Source organism: Danio aesculapii, chromosome 17 (genome assembly GCF_903798145.1).
Source record: "Danio aesculapii chromosome 17, fDanAes4.1, whole genome shotgun sequence".
Taxonomy (NCBI): Eukaryota; Metazoa; Chordata; class Actinopteri; order Cypriniformes; family Danionidae; genus Danio; species Danio aesculapii.
In genome coordinates, this window is record NC_079451.1 from 48,808,618 (window position 1) to 48,827,344 (window position 18,727).

The 18,727-nt window shown below is 35.7% G+C and overlaps 2 protein-coding genes across 3 annotated transcripts in view; both read right to left on the reverse strand.

Annotated features, from left to right (window-relative positions):
* Positions 1-18,727, reverse strand: part of LOC130244123 (kelch-like protein 29) — a 747,683-nt gene that overhangs the window by 398,601 nt on the left and 330,355 nt on the right.
* The window catches only part of mcm8 (minichromosome maintenance 8 homologous recombination repair factor), a 38,143-nt gene that overhangs the window by 12,982 nt on the left and 6,434 nt on the right, over positions 1-18,727 (reverse strand). For both annotated transcript variants that reach the window (XM_056477094.1, XM_056477093.1), the window contains exons 6-14: positions 17,082-17,185; positions 12,852-13,050; positions 11,613-11,698; positions 10,672-10,820; positions 4,218-4,416; positions 2,232-2,262; positions 1,750-1,890; positions 1,512-1,653; positions 934-1,129 (exon numbers count right to left, since the gene is read on the reverse strand). In XM_056477094.1, coding sequence (XP_056333069.1) covers positions 934-1,129; positions 1,512-1,653; positions 1,750-1,890; positions 2,232-2,262; positions 4,218-4,416; positions 10,672-10,820; positions 11,613-11,698; positions 12,852-13,050; positions 17,082-17,185 — 1,247 coding nt within the window. The remainder of the gene's footprint in view (positions 1-933; positions 1,130-1,511; positions 1,654-1,749; positions 1,891-2,231; positions 2,263-4,217; positions 4,417-10,671; positions 10,821-11,612; positions 11,699-12,851; positions 13,051-17,081; positions 17,186-18,727) is intronic.

Consider the following 18,727-nt stretch of genomic DNA (forward strand, 5'->3'; position numbering starts at 1 on the left):
ACTCTCAGTAGTGATTATTAAATCACACTGAACTGAGATAAACTGAACTGAACTTAAACACTACAAACTGAACTACACTGTTCCTATATCCTATGACCCTTTATGTGAAGCTGCTTTGACACAATCTACATTGTATAAGCGCTATACAAATAAAGGTGAATTGAATTGAATCAATTAAAGCAGCTGAATATGCATGTTAACAGATACAATACTTATTACAAACTATCACATTGCTGTTGCTGATCTTAAAGAAAAACAACAATACATTGTATTAGTTTTACTGCAACTCTTGATGCTTATCACCAGTGCAAGAGAGAATCTGTGGATATTTTTGATATTCCTTCACAGGATTTTGTAAAAATAAACAAATGATTTTGGGAGTACAATAACTAACAACTTAAAACATGTAACATTTATTTAAGGTTTAAAACACAAATCTAATTGAATCCAAGCAAATCTGTCATATAATATATAGTCTAAAACTGTTTCCCAACCCTGTTCCTGAAGACACACCAACAGTACACATTTTCAACCTCTCCCTAATCAAACACACCTGAATCAACTTATAACATCAGAAGAGACTCCAACACCTGAAGTTAATGGGTCGGAAAAGGGAGACGTCCAAAATATGTACTGTTGGTGTGCCTCCAGGAACAGTGTTGGGAAACACTGGTCTAAAAGACAAAAAATCATTACTTTACAAAATGTATTGTAAATAAAACATATAAACACTTACACATTAGCAGTAATATTACTGAAATTGATGTAAAAACTGAATAAAAATATAAAGTATTTACACAGATTTTCATAGGTAAACAAATAGACTCAACAATAGGCTAAAAAAATCTGCAGAAATCATATGGGCCTTGTTATCGCTTCACTTTGAACCCGGTATGACAAAACTACTTTGTAATATTACAGGTGAAGACTCACTTCAGATTCTCTGAGACGGTCTTTCCTTTATTGTAATGTCCTCCGACTGGATTGGCGGCTGCGATGATGGAGGTCCGAGCAGGAAGCGTGCAGACAATCCCAGCTTTAGCCAGGCTGATGCTCTGCTGCTCCATGGCCTCCAGAAGAGCCTGATGCTGACTGCCCATCTTATCAAACTCATCAATGCAACAAAGGCCTGGAATATAAAATATTAAAGCCACTGCAGTTAATGCATTTAAAATCTGCATATTTTTGTAGTTATAATTAAGCGTACAGAGAATCTGCAGCCACAGATATCTGTAGGTTTTTGATCGTTCATTCGTTTTCCTTCGGTTTAGTCCCTGATTTATCAGTGATCACCACAGTGGAATGAACCGCCAACATATTCAGCTTATGTTTTACACAGCCGATGCACATCCAGCCACCACCCAGTACTAGGAAACACTCTCACAATCACACACACATACACTATGAACAATTTAGTTTAATCAATTCACCTAGAGGGCATGTGTTTGTGCTGTAGGGGACACCGAAGCACCCAGAGGAAACACACACCAACACGGGGAGAATTTAATTACCTTGATCTCCCAGCACCAGTGCTCCGGCTTCAAGAGCGTAGTCTCCAGATCCACTGTCCCGAGATAGAGATACAGTCAGTCCTGAGGTGGTGGTTGTGTTTCCACATACATAAACACCCCGTGGGGCCACGTTACACACAGCCTGGATTAACACAAATACAACAGCATTTAAGATTTGAATAAACACACAATCATCAAGGTGATGCATGCAATAGAGGACGTTTACAAGGTCATGTACCTGTAACATCTGACTTTTGCCAAGTCCAGGGTCTCCAACGATAAGCATATGCGGGTCTCCTCTTATTGGGATACGGTTTTTATCATCAACATACTTCTGACATCCTCCAAATAGAGCCAGAGCCAACCCGGCTTTAACAAGCTGAGTAAAACCAACCAACCCAAATGAGTAATAGCATTTCTTATTTATTCATTTAGTTTGCTAATTTATTATTAAATATTTATTTATTTACCATTCATTTATTAAATCTAGGCTGAAAAACAATGCTGATATATTAATCACACAGTTATAGAAATTCCATAATGCAAAACATAAAGACCACAGGAATTTTTTTTGCATTTTTTTTTTTTTGCATTAAATAACAACAGGAAAAACAGCAAATTAACAGTTTATTGAGAGATGAGTCACAGTTAAATGTTTGTTAATAGCCAGAATTGTACCTTAAAATAAAATATGACCAAAAACAGCATCTGGAAACTCACCAAATGGCCGTAAATGACTGGACAAAGAGAGCTGCAATTGAAAATACAGTCACATTAGCATCTTCATTTCTAATACAATACAGGCATCCATATTAGAAATATCTATATATATATATATATATATATATATATATATATATATATATATATATATATATATATATATATATATATATATATATATATATATATATATATATATAAATATATATATATATATATATATATATATATAAATATAAATATATATATATAAATATATATATACACAGTTGAGGTCAGAATTATAAGCCCTCCTGTATATTTTCTTTCCACAATTTCTGTTTAACGTAGAGAAGATTTTTTCAACACATTTCTGAACATAATAGTTTCAATAACTCATTTCTAATAACTGATTTATTTTATCTTTGTCATGATGACAGTAAATAATTGACTAGATTTTTTAAAATCTAGTATCTAGTAATCTAGTAAACTAATATTCAGCTTAAAGTGATGTTTAAAGGCTTAACTAGGTTAATTAGGCAAGTTAGGGTAATTAGGCAAGTCATTGTATTATAATGGTTTGTTCTGTAGACAATTGGAATATAGATATATATATATATATATATATATATATATATATTTAAGGGGGCTAATAATATTGACCTTAAAATGTTTTTAAAAAATTAAAAACGACTTTTATTCTAGCCGAAATAAAACAAAAAAGTCTCTCCCACGGAAGAAAAATCACAGGAGGACAGATAATTTTGACTTCAACTATATATATATATATATATATATATATATATATATATATAAATTCTATAAAAATAAATAAATAATAATAATAATAAATAAATAAAAAATTATAAATAAAACAGATAATTTTGACTTCAACTATATATATATATATATATATATATATATATATATATATATATATATATATAAATTCTATAAAAATAAATAAATAATAATAATAATAAATAAATAAAAAATTATAAATAAAACTTAGACTTAGACTGTCATAGCATTTATATACAGCTACTGTCTGATGATTTGAAGTGCTTCTTTTTAGAGCTGCACAATATTGTAAAAATCTGACATTGCGATATTTTTATTTTTCTGCGATATGTATTGCGATCTAAATATAATTTCACCAGAAGTTTTGAATAACTCTATTTGCGAAGATTTCATTCATTTAGATCAGGGGTGTCAAACTCAGTTGCTGGAGGGCCGCAACCCTGCACAGTTGACTTCCAACCCTGATTCAACACACTAAAGTGTGGTCACACTGCACGTTTTGCCCCATAGACTTCCATTCATACACATGCGAATGCGACAAACGGGAAATGATGAGACCAATCCAAGATCAAAACATGACCTCTCTGTACAGAAGTTTAAAATATGCACCAATCCTTCGCTTTTTTAATGTCAAATCAATTGTTTAATCCTGCCCCTTTTCACAGCGCCGTACGACAGAGTTTTTCTTGCTTAAACTCTAGTGTGACCACAGCACTATCTGTAGGTTTCAAACAAGCCTGAAGGACTCAATTAGTTTGTTCAGGTGTGTTTAATTAGGGTTGAAGCTAAACTGTGCAGAGCTGTGGCCCTCCAGGAACTGAGTTTGGTATAAATATACATTCATTTACAAGCATATGTTAATGCGACAAGCAAAAACTAAAGTGAAAGTAACAGTGCTTTAGGGTTTTCTGGAGAGTGTAACAGTATTCAAGTACAGAAATTGAACAATCTAACATAAAATACCATGGTCATCATTGTATAAATCATTTTTTAAAATAATATTTAATAGCATGTTTATCTTTAATGTTTAATCGATAATCTAATCCTGCGAGGTGACTATTAAGGATGCGATATCGATGTTTGGCGATGGCGATATCGATGCTCAAACGTTCAATGTTAAGCCCTACTTCTTCTATCCTTGTATATGGATAAAAGCATCTGCTGAGATAATAAATGTAGTGAACACGTTGAAGTGTTTCTCACTTGACTATGAGTTTGAACAGGTCTTCTTGAGCTTGGATCTCCTGGATGGCGTAGAGATCTTTGATGGAGAACTCCACTGATGGTCCCTGGCCTTCAGATTCAGACACGGCTTTGCTTTTCTGACCCTTCGAGTTGCTGACTGAATTTGCTTGAATGTACAACAGGAACATGCACTTGTCCTTCTTGTTTCTGCTACTCCCTGAATAAAGTATTAAACACAAATCATGAACAGGAAACAGCGTTGGATTGAATAATTTTACAAGATGTAAACTAAGTCTCTGATGTCTCTAGAGCGTGTGAAGTTTCAGCTTAAAATACTCAAAAAATATGCTTCTATAATTCCTTGAAACTGCTACTTTTAGGTTTTGACCCAAATTGTGTGGTTTTGGTGACTGTCGTGTTAAATTTAAATGAGTATGTGCTCTTTTTAAAAGAGGGCGGAGCTTGAAAACTTATGTCGGCTGGCTGCTTCTCACTCAGGGCTGTCTATGCTAATGAGGGAGAGATGGTCACTAATGGGTGGGGCTTTCCCCTCTGATGACACATACAAAGGGAGAATGTCAATCAAAGTGTTTCTGCAGACTGTTTTAATCAAGTCTGATTATAAATAAATATAACTAAATGTTTACCATTAGAGGCTGGATATATTCACATATTGTTGCCGCACAATTGTGTTTAAACCCCTTTATAAATGTGATTTTTGCATAATAGGTCTCCTTTAAATACATTGTAACCATCAGTGGAAGAGTACAGAAAAGTCATACTTAATTAAAAGTACCATTACCTGCCAAAAAATGTAGTACGAGTAGAGTAAAAGTATCTAATTACTACTCAAAGTATGAGTAAAAAGTAGCCCAATAGTAGTGATTAGGCTGTGAAATCTATTCCACCAAATAGATATTTTTCTTTGCTTCTCCTTGGAGGCTGCCATAGTGCATGCTTCGAACCTCCATTTAATAGTTGCAGTATTTCTCTTTCTTTCAACTGCTTGGACATTATAGAAAATGTGGACGATAAAATAAAAGTAAAACACGTTACAACCATTTAACTCAGAGCTGTACAAATAACTATAACTAAACACAACAAAGGGCGCCAGAGTGGCTTAGTGGTTAGCACTGTCACCTCACAGCAAGAAGGTCGCCGGTTCGAGTCCCGGCTGGACCAGTTGGCATTTCTGTGTGAAGTTTGCATGTTCTCCCCCTGTTGGCGTTTCCTCCGGTTGCACAGGTTTCCCCCACAGTCCAATAGGTGAATTGAATAAACTAAATTGGAGTGTGTGTGTAAATGAGTGTAAAACATACGCTGGAATAGTTGGTGGTTCATTGGCTGTGGAACCCCTGATAATCAGGAGCTAAGCTGGAGGAAAAATGAATGAATGAATGAATGAATGAACACATCGAACTGCCACTCGGAAGTTCGGAGCATCCTATGAACATCATACCAAAAAAAAGGTCTATACTCTGATTTCAAATTTAAAATGTAGCTTACATCAGTGCCATTTTGATTTGATTTATTTATTTTCAAACAGAAATATCATACATAAAATATCATTAACAAAAAAATACATTTCAACATGGTCGAAATATGGTTACTTCAACTTATTTCTTCTTTTGCTTATCTCTTCTTTTTACATGAGACATAATTTATCCTTTTAGCATTTTGTAACATAGACCCAAAAAAAAAGATACATAGTACTGCAAATAGCCATTAATTAAAGTTTCATCATACATGTCTCATTTTATCCTGTTTCATTCACCTTCATCATTATATTTCTTTAATAATATATATATTTATACAACTTTTTAAATTGATTAATATCCTCACATTGTTTGAGAGTCTGATCTAGACTGTTCCATAGTTTTACACCACATACAGACGTAAACAAACTTTTTAAAGTTGTCCTTGTTTTCAACCTCCTAAAATTTTCTTCTTCTCTTAGATTATATACCCCTTGTCTTTCTTCAAAAAACTTTTGTACACATTTCAGAAGTAATTTATTCCTAGCTTTAAACATAAATTGAGCTGTTTTAAATTTAACCAAATCATTGAACTTAAGTATCTTCAATTTAAAAAATAAAGGATTTGTATGCTCCAAATACCCCACATTTTCCATCAGTCTAATTACTTTTTTCTGCATTGTACATGAGGATCGTAAATTAGACTTATATGTATTGCCCCAAATTTCAACAAAATGGCTGTTTTTCAATATGTGTTCTTCAGCAATCTTGCGTCCTCATGTTACGTCATCATCAGTGGCCAAAGTTCAGTTCCAATACTCAAGACAGCAAAAACGGAGGACGCTTTGATCACAACAATTGTACTTTCTGTGAGGATAACATTGAAACGACTGCACATTTATTTTTTGAATATTTATATAGCAGAACCTTTTGGTCTGACTCTTTCGAGTGGTTAAAGATTTCTCTCAAGTTGTCCTCACAATTTTCTAAAAATGATATTCTCTTTGGTTAATTAGGGAAAGATATTAATATTCAATTTGTATTGAACAATTTTCTAATTTTGGGGAAATATTATATTCATAAATGCAAATGCCTTAAAACAAAACCACTATTTTTAGTTTTCCAAAAGGAATTTTGGCTATATTGTAAATCTTTAAAGTTGATACAATCAAAATGTGCTAGAAGACCTAAATTAATAGAAGACCCGATGTAAAGTTTTTTTTCTCTCTCTCTCTCTTTCTTTCTTTTAGTTGTGTTTGTGTGTCTATTCTATGGTCGAAGTGTATCTTCTTGTATTACTATTTTATTGACTTTATTATCTGTGCTCTGTTCTATAAATGTAGATGATAGTTGCTATTTGAATTTTGCCTTATTGTAATTGTGTTATAATGCAATAAAAAAAAAAATGTAAAAAATAAAATAAAATAATTAAATAAAAAAAAGAACGGAGGACGCGTGAAACTTCCCGGATGAGCTCTTGATATCGAGGACGCACAGATGCAGACTTGAGCACATCTCGCTCTAGAAGTCTCAGAAATCATTGCGACTGGAGGTGGGAAGCGCAGCATTTTATATAGATTTATTATTAAAGTTCACAGATATCATTTATTTACCTCAGGAGTTTCACTAAATGAAATGGTAAAAGTAAACATTACCATGGACATCTTAATAAAGGAATAAACACAGTAAGGGTGTTTGTTTGCAGAAATTCGTATTAAAATCTGTTTTATTTATATTGTGCAACGTATATTTATAATGTTTTTATGCTTTTTAGATTTTATAATGCTTTATGTTTTTAGTATATGTTTTGAAAAGGGGAAAAACAATAAATCGTTGTATGAATGCTGTAATGTTGAAATAATTTTCCATTTTAAAAAAACGCGTGAAGGTCATGTGACCATCAGGAAAAACGCAGCATCTCATTTCTCACAGGACGCGTTCTCTGTTCTCGTGGTCTCCTGAGTTCGTTCTTCCGAGGACACCTGGCAAGACCGGTCTCCACAAGAACGCAAGTCCGTTCTCTGCGTTCTTGGAATTGAGAAATAGTCAATAACTCATATATGGCAACATAAGTGTGTTATATAATATATACATTGATTTATTGTCCAGGACAAATCTTGCTTTATACATTATTGCTACAGTTTTGACTAATTTTGATATTACATTATTTATTTGCGGTTTCCAACCAATTTTATGATCCAATACAGCACCAAGAAACTTTCAAGGGTGTTTCTAAGTGTAAGAGATGCAATTTTTCTATGTGCGATTTGATTGGTCGGGAATTTGACTGAATCGGTCTTTTGGACTTGCTTGTATACTGCTTGAAATTTGTTCAAATAAAACAAACAAACAAAATCATGAGACTGAATATTCAGCTTACCCGGGTAGACAAAATAAAACATAAATTAGCGCCTGTAGCTTGATGGAAAACAGCGCAGTACAATTTAAGATACAGAACTAAAAATGTGCTAAAGTTAAAAGTACACATTTTTCAAAGCTACTTATTAAAGTAGTTCAATTTCTGACAAATATACTCAATTACAGTCACTTGAGTATTTGTAATTTGTTACTTTACACTGTTGATTTTTACTAGACACAATAAAAGTCTATTTGTTTACCTCTCGTCAGCATACCATTCATTCATTCATTTTCCTTCGGCTTAGTCCCTTATTTATCAGAGGTCTCCACAGTGGAATGAACTGCCAACTATTCCAGCATATGTTGAACGCAGCGGATGCCCTTCCAGCAGCGACCCAGTACTGGGAGACACCCATACACTTTCACATTCACTACAGCCAATTTAGTTTACAAAATTCACCCATAGAGCATGTGTTTGGACTGTGGGGGAAACCGGAGCACCCGGTGGAAACCCAGGCCAACACGTGGAGAACATGCAAACTCCACACAGAAATCCCAACTGGCCCAGCCGGGACTCAAACCAGCAACCTCCACTGAGCCACCGTGCCGCCTATCAGCATACCATCTTGTCATAATATATGCATGCAGTACTGGTCAAATCATGTTTCCTTATAAAATACGTATATTTGCTTGAATGCATATTAAATATTGATTTGAGTGAATTAAATCATGCGTAGGGGACCATCATGTAAAAACTGAGTCACACAGAAGGCCACCAGAGGCTGTCCTGTTCCTCCAGAACATTGAGGTCAGATGTATAAATAGCACTAGCTGAACTTTGCCAGACTCCATCGCCCTCGAAAAATACAACAGGAATTGTTAAGATGAAAATTCCTTGTTCATGCAAACTCCATCCACAGTATATGGTCCGTCACAATGCAGTGCCAGACGTGATGCTAGTGTTTTTTTTTTTTTGCTAGTTTCAGCCCAATTTAGGTATCAATTTCACATTCTGGGCAATGTTGTTAAAAATAGCAAATGCATTTGCACCCATTTGTGCACCCATGGGTGTGCTGGTCCGAAAAGGAGGTGTGTTAAGGTGCATTGTTGGCATGTTGGTATTTTGAGGCAACTAAATTGACAGCGCCGTTGACCTACTAAAAGCTGCTCAAAGTCAATGCCATAGTTTTTGTTTCTGTTATTTAAAGAGCATGTTAGTAACATACGCCTATGCGCTTACATCAGTCCAAAACACGAGTACACATTGCTTATTATACACACAGGGATGCACAAAAGCACACAAATATCTTGAAATATGAAAAGTGTAAATATTTAAAATGTAAAAAAGTATTGTTGCCTACATTAATATATAAAAAACATCATGTTCCCATGCCATCTTCATCTCAGAGGGCTTTGGTGGAATCCAGCTCTGTTGTAGCCAGTTTATTCATAACAGATTACATTTGTTTAGTATTTTACTATTATTATTATTATTAGTTATATGTAGGCCCACACGGAATCTGCGCGCAGAATTCCACAGACTTTCCGCAGATTTCTAGCCCATCATTAATTCTGTTTATTTACTTGAGTAAATGTGAGTAAATCTATATTTACTGTTTTTTTATTAATTACAGTAAAATCATTAATATGAAAATGTTCATCTGATTTATGTACAATGCAGTTTGTACAGCAATATTTTCTGTCTTTTAGTAGAGATATTATATGAGAGACTTGCTTTGTTTACCAAATAAAGTGGATCTAATTGTATTTGCATTTTAAACATTAAATACAAGTTAAAAAGATATTATTTTTTATTTCATATATTAAGGTTTTAGTTATGATACTCCCAAAATAATTCAGCAGAAATCCGCAGATTTTTACCAAAATTCTCTGCAGAAATAGCAAAAAACGTCCGCAGATTCCATCTGGCCTTAGTTATATGGTTAATGTTTATGATAGTGTTTATAATTTTTGGTTTAGATTTGTCCACTCGTTTGGTTTTAGAGATGCATATGGGCATAAGAATAGATAATTGGATGTGTGCTTGGATGTTGGACATGGTGCTAGCTCACTTCGTTGTTTTTGTTAATTGATTTGTTAAATTATTCTGAATATAGAAATTGTTTTGGAACAAATCTTTGCAACGAACGAAATTCTGAAATTAAACATCCTACGGAATGGATGTCTTGAGTGTAGTGCATCCTAAACCACCACTGTTTCCCGATTCTACAGGCAAACAGAAAAAGCCAACACCATAGGCTCGATGGTGTGCTTTAACCTCATATTAGGTTACTTGCTAATGAAGCGTTCAGTTTTTCAGCTCATAAAGTCTGCCATGTAGATGGTGAATGCGCCATGGCATGACTAACTCCCTCTTAAAGAGAATGGGAGATAAGTCTCTGATTGGTTTAACGCGCATTATGCCCAAAACAGGCTCATAACTCATTTAGAGAATAAAGACAACGCTTTTAGACCATGCACTGGGCCCAACAGTCACTTCTCCCATTCTTAAAATAGCAAAAGTGGATTCAGGCATGCCTAAAGTGCAACCGCGATGTGCGCTTTAGACTATGTGCTCAAATTTTTAAAATAGATCCCTATGTCTCTAAAGGTCTGACAGAGTGGACAGTGTGTCGTACCTTCTTCATTGGACACTTTAATGACCCCTGTGATGGTGACCATGTCTCCAGGCACACAACTGTCCACCAGATCCTGCGTGAGCTCACATTCAATGGTGCGCGGGATTCGACCGGACTCACGCTGGTCTCCAGACATCAGCTCCTGAACCCTGCGGAAAATACACAGCGAGAGAAACCAGTGAGGGCGGACGCGCTTTTTAACTTTTCACATCACGGTTGCTGTTGTTAACTAAATTGTTTGTGAAATACAGCTAAAACACAATATATTTGAATCTAAAAACTATTTCTGGGAAAACATTTATCGTGAATAATGCATCCAAAATAAACGTTTGTTTTGACAATTTAAGTGTGTGCGCTGTGTATATTTATTATGTATATGTTAATACACACATGCATGCATATATTGGATAAAATGTTTATTTATTTTAAGATATTAAATATATATTTATACAATGCAAACTATATATAAATTTAAATCACATATACGTAATAAATATATAATGCACACATATATTATGGCAAAACAAAATTATTTTGGATGCGATTTATCTTTGCCCAGCACTAATAAAAATGTATAAAACAACTGTAAACTTGAAATCCGTCAATGAATAGAAATACTTATTATAATAACATAAGTTTAAAAATTCAAAATCACAAAACACAGCGACAGTATTAAAAATAAAATACGAAATGATTAGAAATAATAAATACTATAACCATATATGAAAATGACTAGTTTTATAGTTGCAAACACTCACTAGAATTATTTTAAAAAGATATGATTTAAAGCAATAAATGTTTATAAGAAAATAGCTGAATGCATGTGATGATGCAAAATGCGCAGGTGAAAATGTAACAATCCATTATTATATAATAAAAAAAAATAAAAAAAACAAAGAGAGCATAAAAAAAAAAACATTCTGCTTTATGCACTTTCATACTTTATTGTCTGCCAGTCGACCGTGAGTGTGAAAGGTGAACTTCGGTTAGGAGTGAATGACCGACCACGACATTCAGACTGTAAACACTGGTGAAAAACAAAAATAACATGTTAGATATCATCAAATAATACAACGTGCAATGCATACTTTGATGTACTGTTTAGAAATTGTTCTTTTTTTTTTGTTATTTAAATTGTAAAACTGGCCATTTTATTAGGTACACCTTACTAGTACCAGGTTGGACCCCCTTTTGCCTTTAGAACTGCCTTAATCCTTATTGACATGATAGCATCACACAGTTGCTCATTCTGCGAATCTCCTGTTCCACCACATCCCAAAGGTGCTCTATTGGATTAAGTTCTGGTGACTGTGGAGGCCATTTGAGTACAGTCATGTTCAAGAAACCAGTCTGAGATGATTGAAGCTTTATGACATGGCGAGTTATTCTGCTGTACGTAGCCATCAGAAGTTTGTTACACTGTGGTCATAAAGGGATAAACATGGTCAGCAGCAATACTCAGGTAAGTTGTGGCGTTGACGCGATGCACAATTGGTACTAATGGCCCCAAAGTGTGCCAAATCATACCAGGCAATGTTTCTCCAATCTTCTATTGTCCAATTTTGGTGAGCCTGTGTGAATTGTAGCCTGGGTTTCCTGTTCTGAGCTGACAGGGTTGGCACCCAATGTGGTCTTCTGCTGCTGTAACCCATCCCCCTCAAGGTTGGACGTGTTGTGTGTTCAGAGATGCTCTTCTGCAGACCTCGAGTGGTTATTTGAGTTACTGTTGCCTTTCTATCAGCTGGAACCAGCTTTGTGCCCACAGAACTGTCGCTCACTGGATAGTTTCTCTTTTTCAGACCATTCTCTGTAAACCCTAGAGATGGCTGTGTGTGAAAATCCCAGTAGATCAGCATTGACTTGCTGCCATGAGATTAGCTGATTAGAAATTTGCATTAACGAGCTGTTAGACATGTATACCTAATAAAGTGACCAGTGAGTGTATATAAAGTAATTTAACGAGTGCGGATCATGACCTTTTGAATTATACTGTTGACAAGATTTACACAAAATTTTAATTCCCAAAAGCGCAGTGCATACTTTACTAATTGCAGAACTCCTGGAATAGATTTGTTTTTGTTCCACTGAATGACATGAAATTCAAAATATTAGATTAGCACAGGGAGAATGACACAAAACTAAGCTAATCTAAACTGGCTGAAGCTCAAAGCACATTGTACCTTCATGGGCATGGTGTATTTCCCATCAGGCAATGCAACGCTCTGTGTATCTCCGCAGCTGTTACAGACGAACGCCAGCTTCATGCAGAGCGGTTTAATGTTACTCACTCTCACCACAGTACCTCTGATCACAACAAACTTGCCGTATAAATTTGCTCTCAGGCTTTTTAAAGGAGTCAGTGGCTCATAGTTATACAACCTGACGACAGAAAGACAAAAACAACATTTAAATCAGATAACTATATTATTTCACAGCTATTTATATGACCACAGATATAGAAGTATACATACAAATAAAAACAACCAACTTTATCTGCATAGATACAGTGTACTTGTGCAATATTATATATAATATGATATTATAATATAATATTATATATAATATATTATATATAATATTATATTTAATATGTTTTTCTCTTCTTTTTAATTCTTTTATAACACATTTTATCAGCTTTTATTTTATTTTATTTCTATTTTTACCATTTCTATTAATTGTTTTTATTTATCTTATACTTGTTTCTTTTATTCTTGTTTATGTAAAGCACTTTGAATTGCCACTGTGTATGAAATGTGCTATATAAATAAACTTGCCTTGCCTTGCCTAATATACAACAAATCTCAACTTTTTGATATCTTGTATTTAGAAAAATGTAAACGTTATTATCGCACAACTTTAATATATTTAGTAAGACATAAGATCTTATTCTGGACCAGGTCAAATGTTTACTTGAAACATAACTGTCTTTCATTGTAAACAATCTGAAAAGTTGTTAGTCAAAAAAAAAATAAAAAAATGATGAAAATATGTTGTCTCTCAAAAGAAAGAGTCGACACTGATTCACCTTAACGGGTCCTTCAAAGAAACCCCATTGACCTTATGCAAAACATAACTTTTTTGAAGAGCGGTTGACTGATTTATGCACTTTTTATTAGTTTTTACATGTAGCATTTTTAGATTCTGTCTGAATATAGTGCTTTATAAATAACATTTGTTGTTGTTATTATTATTATTATTCTTTAGGTAAGAGCATGCGCTGTAATCTGGCTCATGACTTCCTGTCTCATTCACCTCCATTGATTTTAAGCCATAAAAAACAGCTTGTTGTGCTGCTTGTGGTTGCAAACTGGTATTTGCAACACGACTGTTTGTAGAGCAAGTAGTTTGACCATTTACTGCCATTTGTTATCCCTAATAACTTCCCCCAAAGGCAAAAGAATATTATATATAATATACAACAAATCTCAACTTTTTGATATCTTGTATTTAGAAAAATGTGAATGTTATTAATCGCACAACTTTAATACTTAATAAGATATAAGATCTTATTCTGGACCAGGTCAAATGTTTACTTGAAACATAACTGTCTTTCATTGTAAACAATCTGAAAAGTTGTTAGTCAAAAAAAAAAAAAAAAAAAGATGAAAATATGTTGTCTCTCAAAAGAAAGAGTCGACACTGAATCGCCTAAACAGGTCCTTCAAACAAACCCCATTGACCTTATTCAAAACATAACTTTTAAAGAGCGGTTGACTGATTTATGCACTTTTATTAGTTTTTACATGAAGAATTTTTAGATTCTGTCTGAATATAGTGCTTTATAAATAACATTTGTTGTTGTTATTATTATTATTTTTATTATTCTTTAGGTAAGAGCATGCGCTGTAATCTGCCTCAAGATATCCAGTCTCATTCACCTCCATTTGGTTTTAAGCCATTAAAAACAGCTTGTTGTGCTGCTTGTGGTTGCAAACTGGTATTTGCAACACGACTGTTTGTAGAGCAAGTAGTTTGACCATTTACTGCCGTTTGTTATCCATAGTAACTTCCCCCAAAGGCAAAAGAATATTATATATAATATACAACAAATCTCAACTTTTTAATATCTTGTATTCAGAAAAATGTGAATGTTATTAATCGCACAACTTTAATAGACTTAGTAAGACATGATAATTTATTCTAGACCAGGTCAAATGTTTACATGAAACATAACTGTCCTAATCTAAAAACAGAAGTCCTAATCTAAAACAGAATCGCAGAATAAGTCAATAGAAATATTTTTTTTTTTATATAACTGCACTTAAAGAGCCCATATTATGGGTTTTTGAAAATGCCCTTCCATGTAGTGTGTAACATAGCTCTAAGTGAAGTGAAATATCCAGCTAAGGCTTAAATCTGTAAGTGTACAGTGTTTAAAACTGTTGATTCATCTATAAAAGAGTCGACTCATAGTGCTTCAAACGAGTCGTCTTGATAACGAGTCATTAGGTGTTTCGCGATGACGCAGCTACGAAACACAAGTCTCACACACACACAGAGACACACACAGACACCGGTCGAATGAAGTCACGCTGTGCAGATGGATATTATGGACAGTCTAATCAAAGATGAAACATCAGCAATATAGCCCAGCCTTGAGCAGTTCTGAGTGCTTCTGAAAACTATCTGCTTTCAAAGAAGACTTCATCAGTTTGTTAAAGGAAGGATCAGTATAGACTGTCAGAACATGGATCAGTGCATCATGAATCAGTTTCTTCCCCCATTTCACCAGTGTAAGTACGTGCGATTAAAATTATTGCCTCGTTTACTCTATCTTGCAAATTATGTATTTAGTTGTGTTTTGTTACTTGTAACTGCGTGTACTGTATCAGGTTAACTCTTTATATTCTCATATCGCGTGTAAAGCCACGTTGAAAACGCGACGCGTGCCGCTTTGATTACGGATCGTCAGCTGTTTACACACATGCAACGGTCAAGTTTCAAAATATTTCAGCTCAATATTATTGTCTCCTCGTGTGTGTAACGCACGGGTATTCGCGGATATAACTGAGCGCCGCTCCTCTATGGACGCGCCGGCCCTGTGTGTGTCTGTGTCCTCGTGTGTGTAACGCACGGGTATTCGCGGATATAACTGAGCGCCGCTCCTCTATGGACGCGCCGGCCCTGTGTGTGTGTGTGTGTGTCTGTGTCTCCTCGTGTGTGTAACGCACGGGTATTCGTGGATATAACTGAGCGCCGCGCCTTCTCTATTCAGCCGGTCCTCTATGGACGCGCAGGCCCTGTGTGTGCGTGTGTGTGTGCGTGTGTGTGTGTGTGAAAAGAGCAAGAAGACTGTGACCTCGCCAGTTCTTGGACTTTTGCTTGATAAAATAGTTAGTCGTCAGTATTTTCTAGTACATCGTCTGTATTTACATTCACCCACTGGCAGCCAAAATCCACTATAAAGTGTGTGTGCACTGTGACTACTTTTATATTGTAGATTAGCAGCTGGGCATTTCACTCTGTCTCGCGCTGAAGCCTTGTCCGTGTCGACCAATCGCAGCAGGCTGTCATCGGTCCAATCAGCGCAGATTAGCTTCGCGCTGAGGAGGGGTTTGGGAACAAATGAATCGCTGAACGATTCATATGGGAGTCGCTGGGATAATTAGGTAAAAATAAATGCAGATTATAAGACCATCAAAGTGTTGTTTGACCTTGCATGCATATTAGACTGTTGTTGGAGACCCTTACAACCTAAATATGACCCTATTTCATGTATAATATGGGCTCTTTAAGTTTAATTAATATACATTTTTAATATAATTACAGATATATTCTAATACTAATGCATACTCTGATAAAATTACAGTGTTTCCTGACTTCAGATGCATTAAACCTGTTGTAGGAGACTCTGACACAACATTAGGAGACCTTAAAATATCATAAGACGTCGATTGTAAACATTAATATTTGATTTTCTGTACAGAATCAGAATTAGAATGAGTTTTATTTGCCAAATATGGGCTTTTTTTGTGTTGTACAGGAGCTCAGGATACATGAAAAATAAAGTAAACCATAAAAAGTATAGTTGTTACTGCTAACGGTGGTCCAAGCAGTTATCAGGTTTAGGGGGCAAACACTTTTTCACACAAGGCCATGTAATTTTGTATTTTGTTTTCCCTTAATAATCAAAACTGCATGATGTGTTTACTTGTGTCATCTTTGACTAATATTAAAAAATTGTTCGATAATCTGAAACATTAAAAAATCATTTACATCATTATACATACATACTTACAACTAGATGGTTTATGTGCATTGTTGACTGTTTTAAATGTTCAGGTAAGAAATAAAAATGTTTATATAAACGTTTCTACAAATAAGTGGCTTTTACAGCTGCATTGAATCAATGTTTATTTCAAAATATTAATATAATTTTGACTTGACTTCATAAAGGCAAACAGGCTGACCTAGCGCTGATGTGAGGGATGTTAATTATGGGCCGTATTCCTGCTGGAAGCTCTTCCTGGCCCTGCAGTTCTGCTGCATGTCTCTCTAGATCCAGTGTCAACACCTGCAGAAAATCACATTATTTCAGCTTAAAGGTGCTGTGTGTACTGTAAGTTTTTGACTCTTCTAAAGCATAAAAATATCATACTATGTTAGCAGATATTTAAGAAACATACGTGAACATTCTTGCTTATCTGTAAAACAATGCTGAAGTCAGGTACATTACTATATACAACGTTATACGTGCAGCTGTTATGTGCAATTTGGCATGTAAAGTGTGTTGTTAAATAAGTGTATATGTGTATAAAAGTGTATAGCAGTAGTGATGTTGGTTCCACAATTATTATCATCAAGTGTTCATGAGATGGATTGCCTGAGGGAAGAAGCTCTGTAGCATCAAAGTTCAAAGAGGCAGCGTGCTGGGTGTGAGGGGTCCAGAGTGATTTTGGCAGCCCTTCTACTCGCTCTGGATAAGTACAGTTCTTGGGGAGTAGGAAGGGTTGTACCAGTGATTCGCTCAGCAGTCCGAACTATTCGACGTAGTCTTTGGAGATCGTATTTAGTAGCTGAGCTAAACCAGACAGTTATTGATGTGCAGATGACTGATTCAATGATGGAGGTGTAGAACTGTTTCAGCAGCTCCTTTGGGAGGTTGAACTTCCTCAGCTGACGAAGAAAGTACAGCCTCTGTTGAGCTTTTTTGACAATGGAGTCAATGTGAGTGTCCCACTTCAGGTCCTGAGAGATGGTGGTGCCTAGGAACCTGAATGACTCCACTGCTGCCACAATGCTGTCCATGATGCTCAGTGGGGGGAGAGCAGGGGGGTTTCTCCTGAAGTCCACTATCATCTCCACTGTTTTGAGCGTGTTGAGCTCCAGGTTGTTGTGACTGCACCAGATGGCCAACTCCTCACCATCCTGAATGAGGTCGATAAGTGTGTTGTCGTCTGCAAACTTCAAGAGCTTCACAGAGGAGTCTTTTGAAGTGCAGTCATTTGTGTACAGGGAGAAGAGCAGTGAGGAGAGGACACATCCTTGGGGGGGGCGCCAGTGCTGATTGTGCAGATACTAGATGAGAATTTTCCCAGCTTCACCAGCTGCTGCCTGTCCGTTAGGAAGCTGTTGATCCACTGACAGACAGAGGTGGGCACAGAGAGCGGAGTTAATTTGGGCAGAAGTTTTGGGATGATGGTGTTAAACGCCGAGCCAACAAACAAGATCCTCACATAGGTCCCTGGTCTGTCTAGGTGTTGCAGAGCATAATGCAGTCCCATATTTACTGCATCATCCACAGACCTGTTTGCTCTGTACACAAACTGAAGAGAGTCCAGTGAGGGTTCAGTGATGTCCTTCAGGTGGGCCAGCACCAGTTTTTCAAAAGACTTCTGGTCCACCGGTCTGTAGCCATTTAGTCCTGTAAGTTTGGGTTTCTTTGGGATGGGGATGATGGTGGAGCGTTTGAGGCAGGAGGGCACTTCACACAGCTCCAGTGATCTGTTGAAGATCAGGGTGAAGATGGGGGCCAGTTGGTCAGCACAGGATTTTAAACAGGCTGGTGTTATAAAATCTGGGCCTGGTGCTTTGAAAATGCGAGTTACATGCCAGA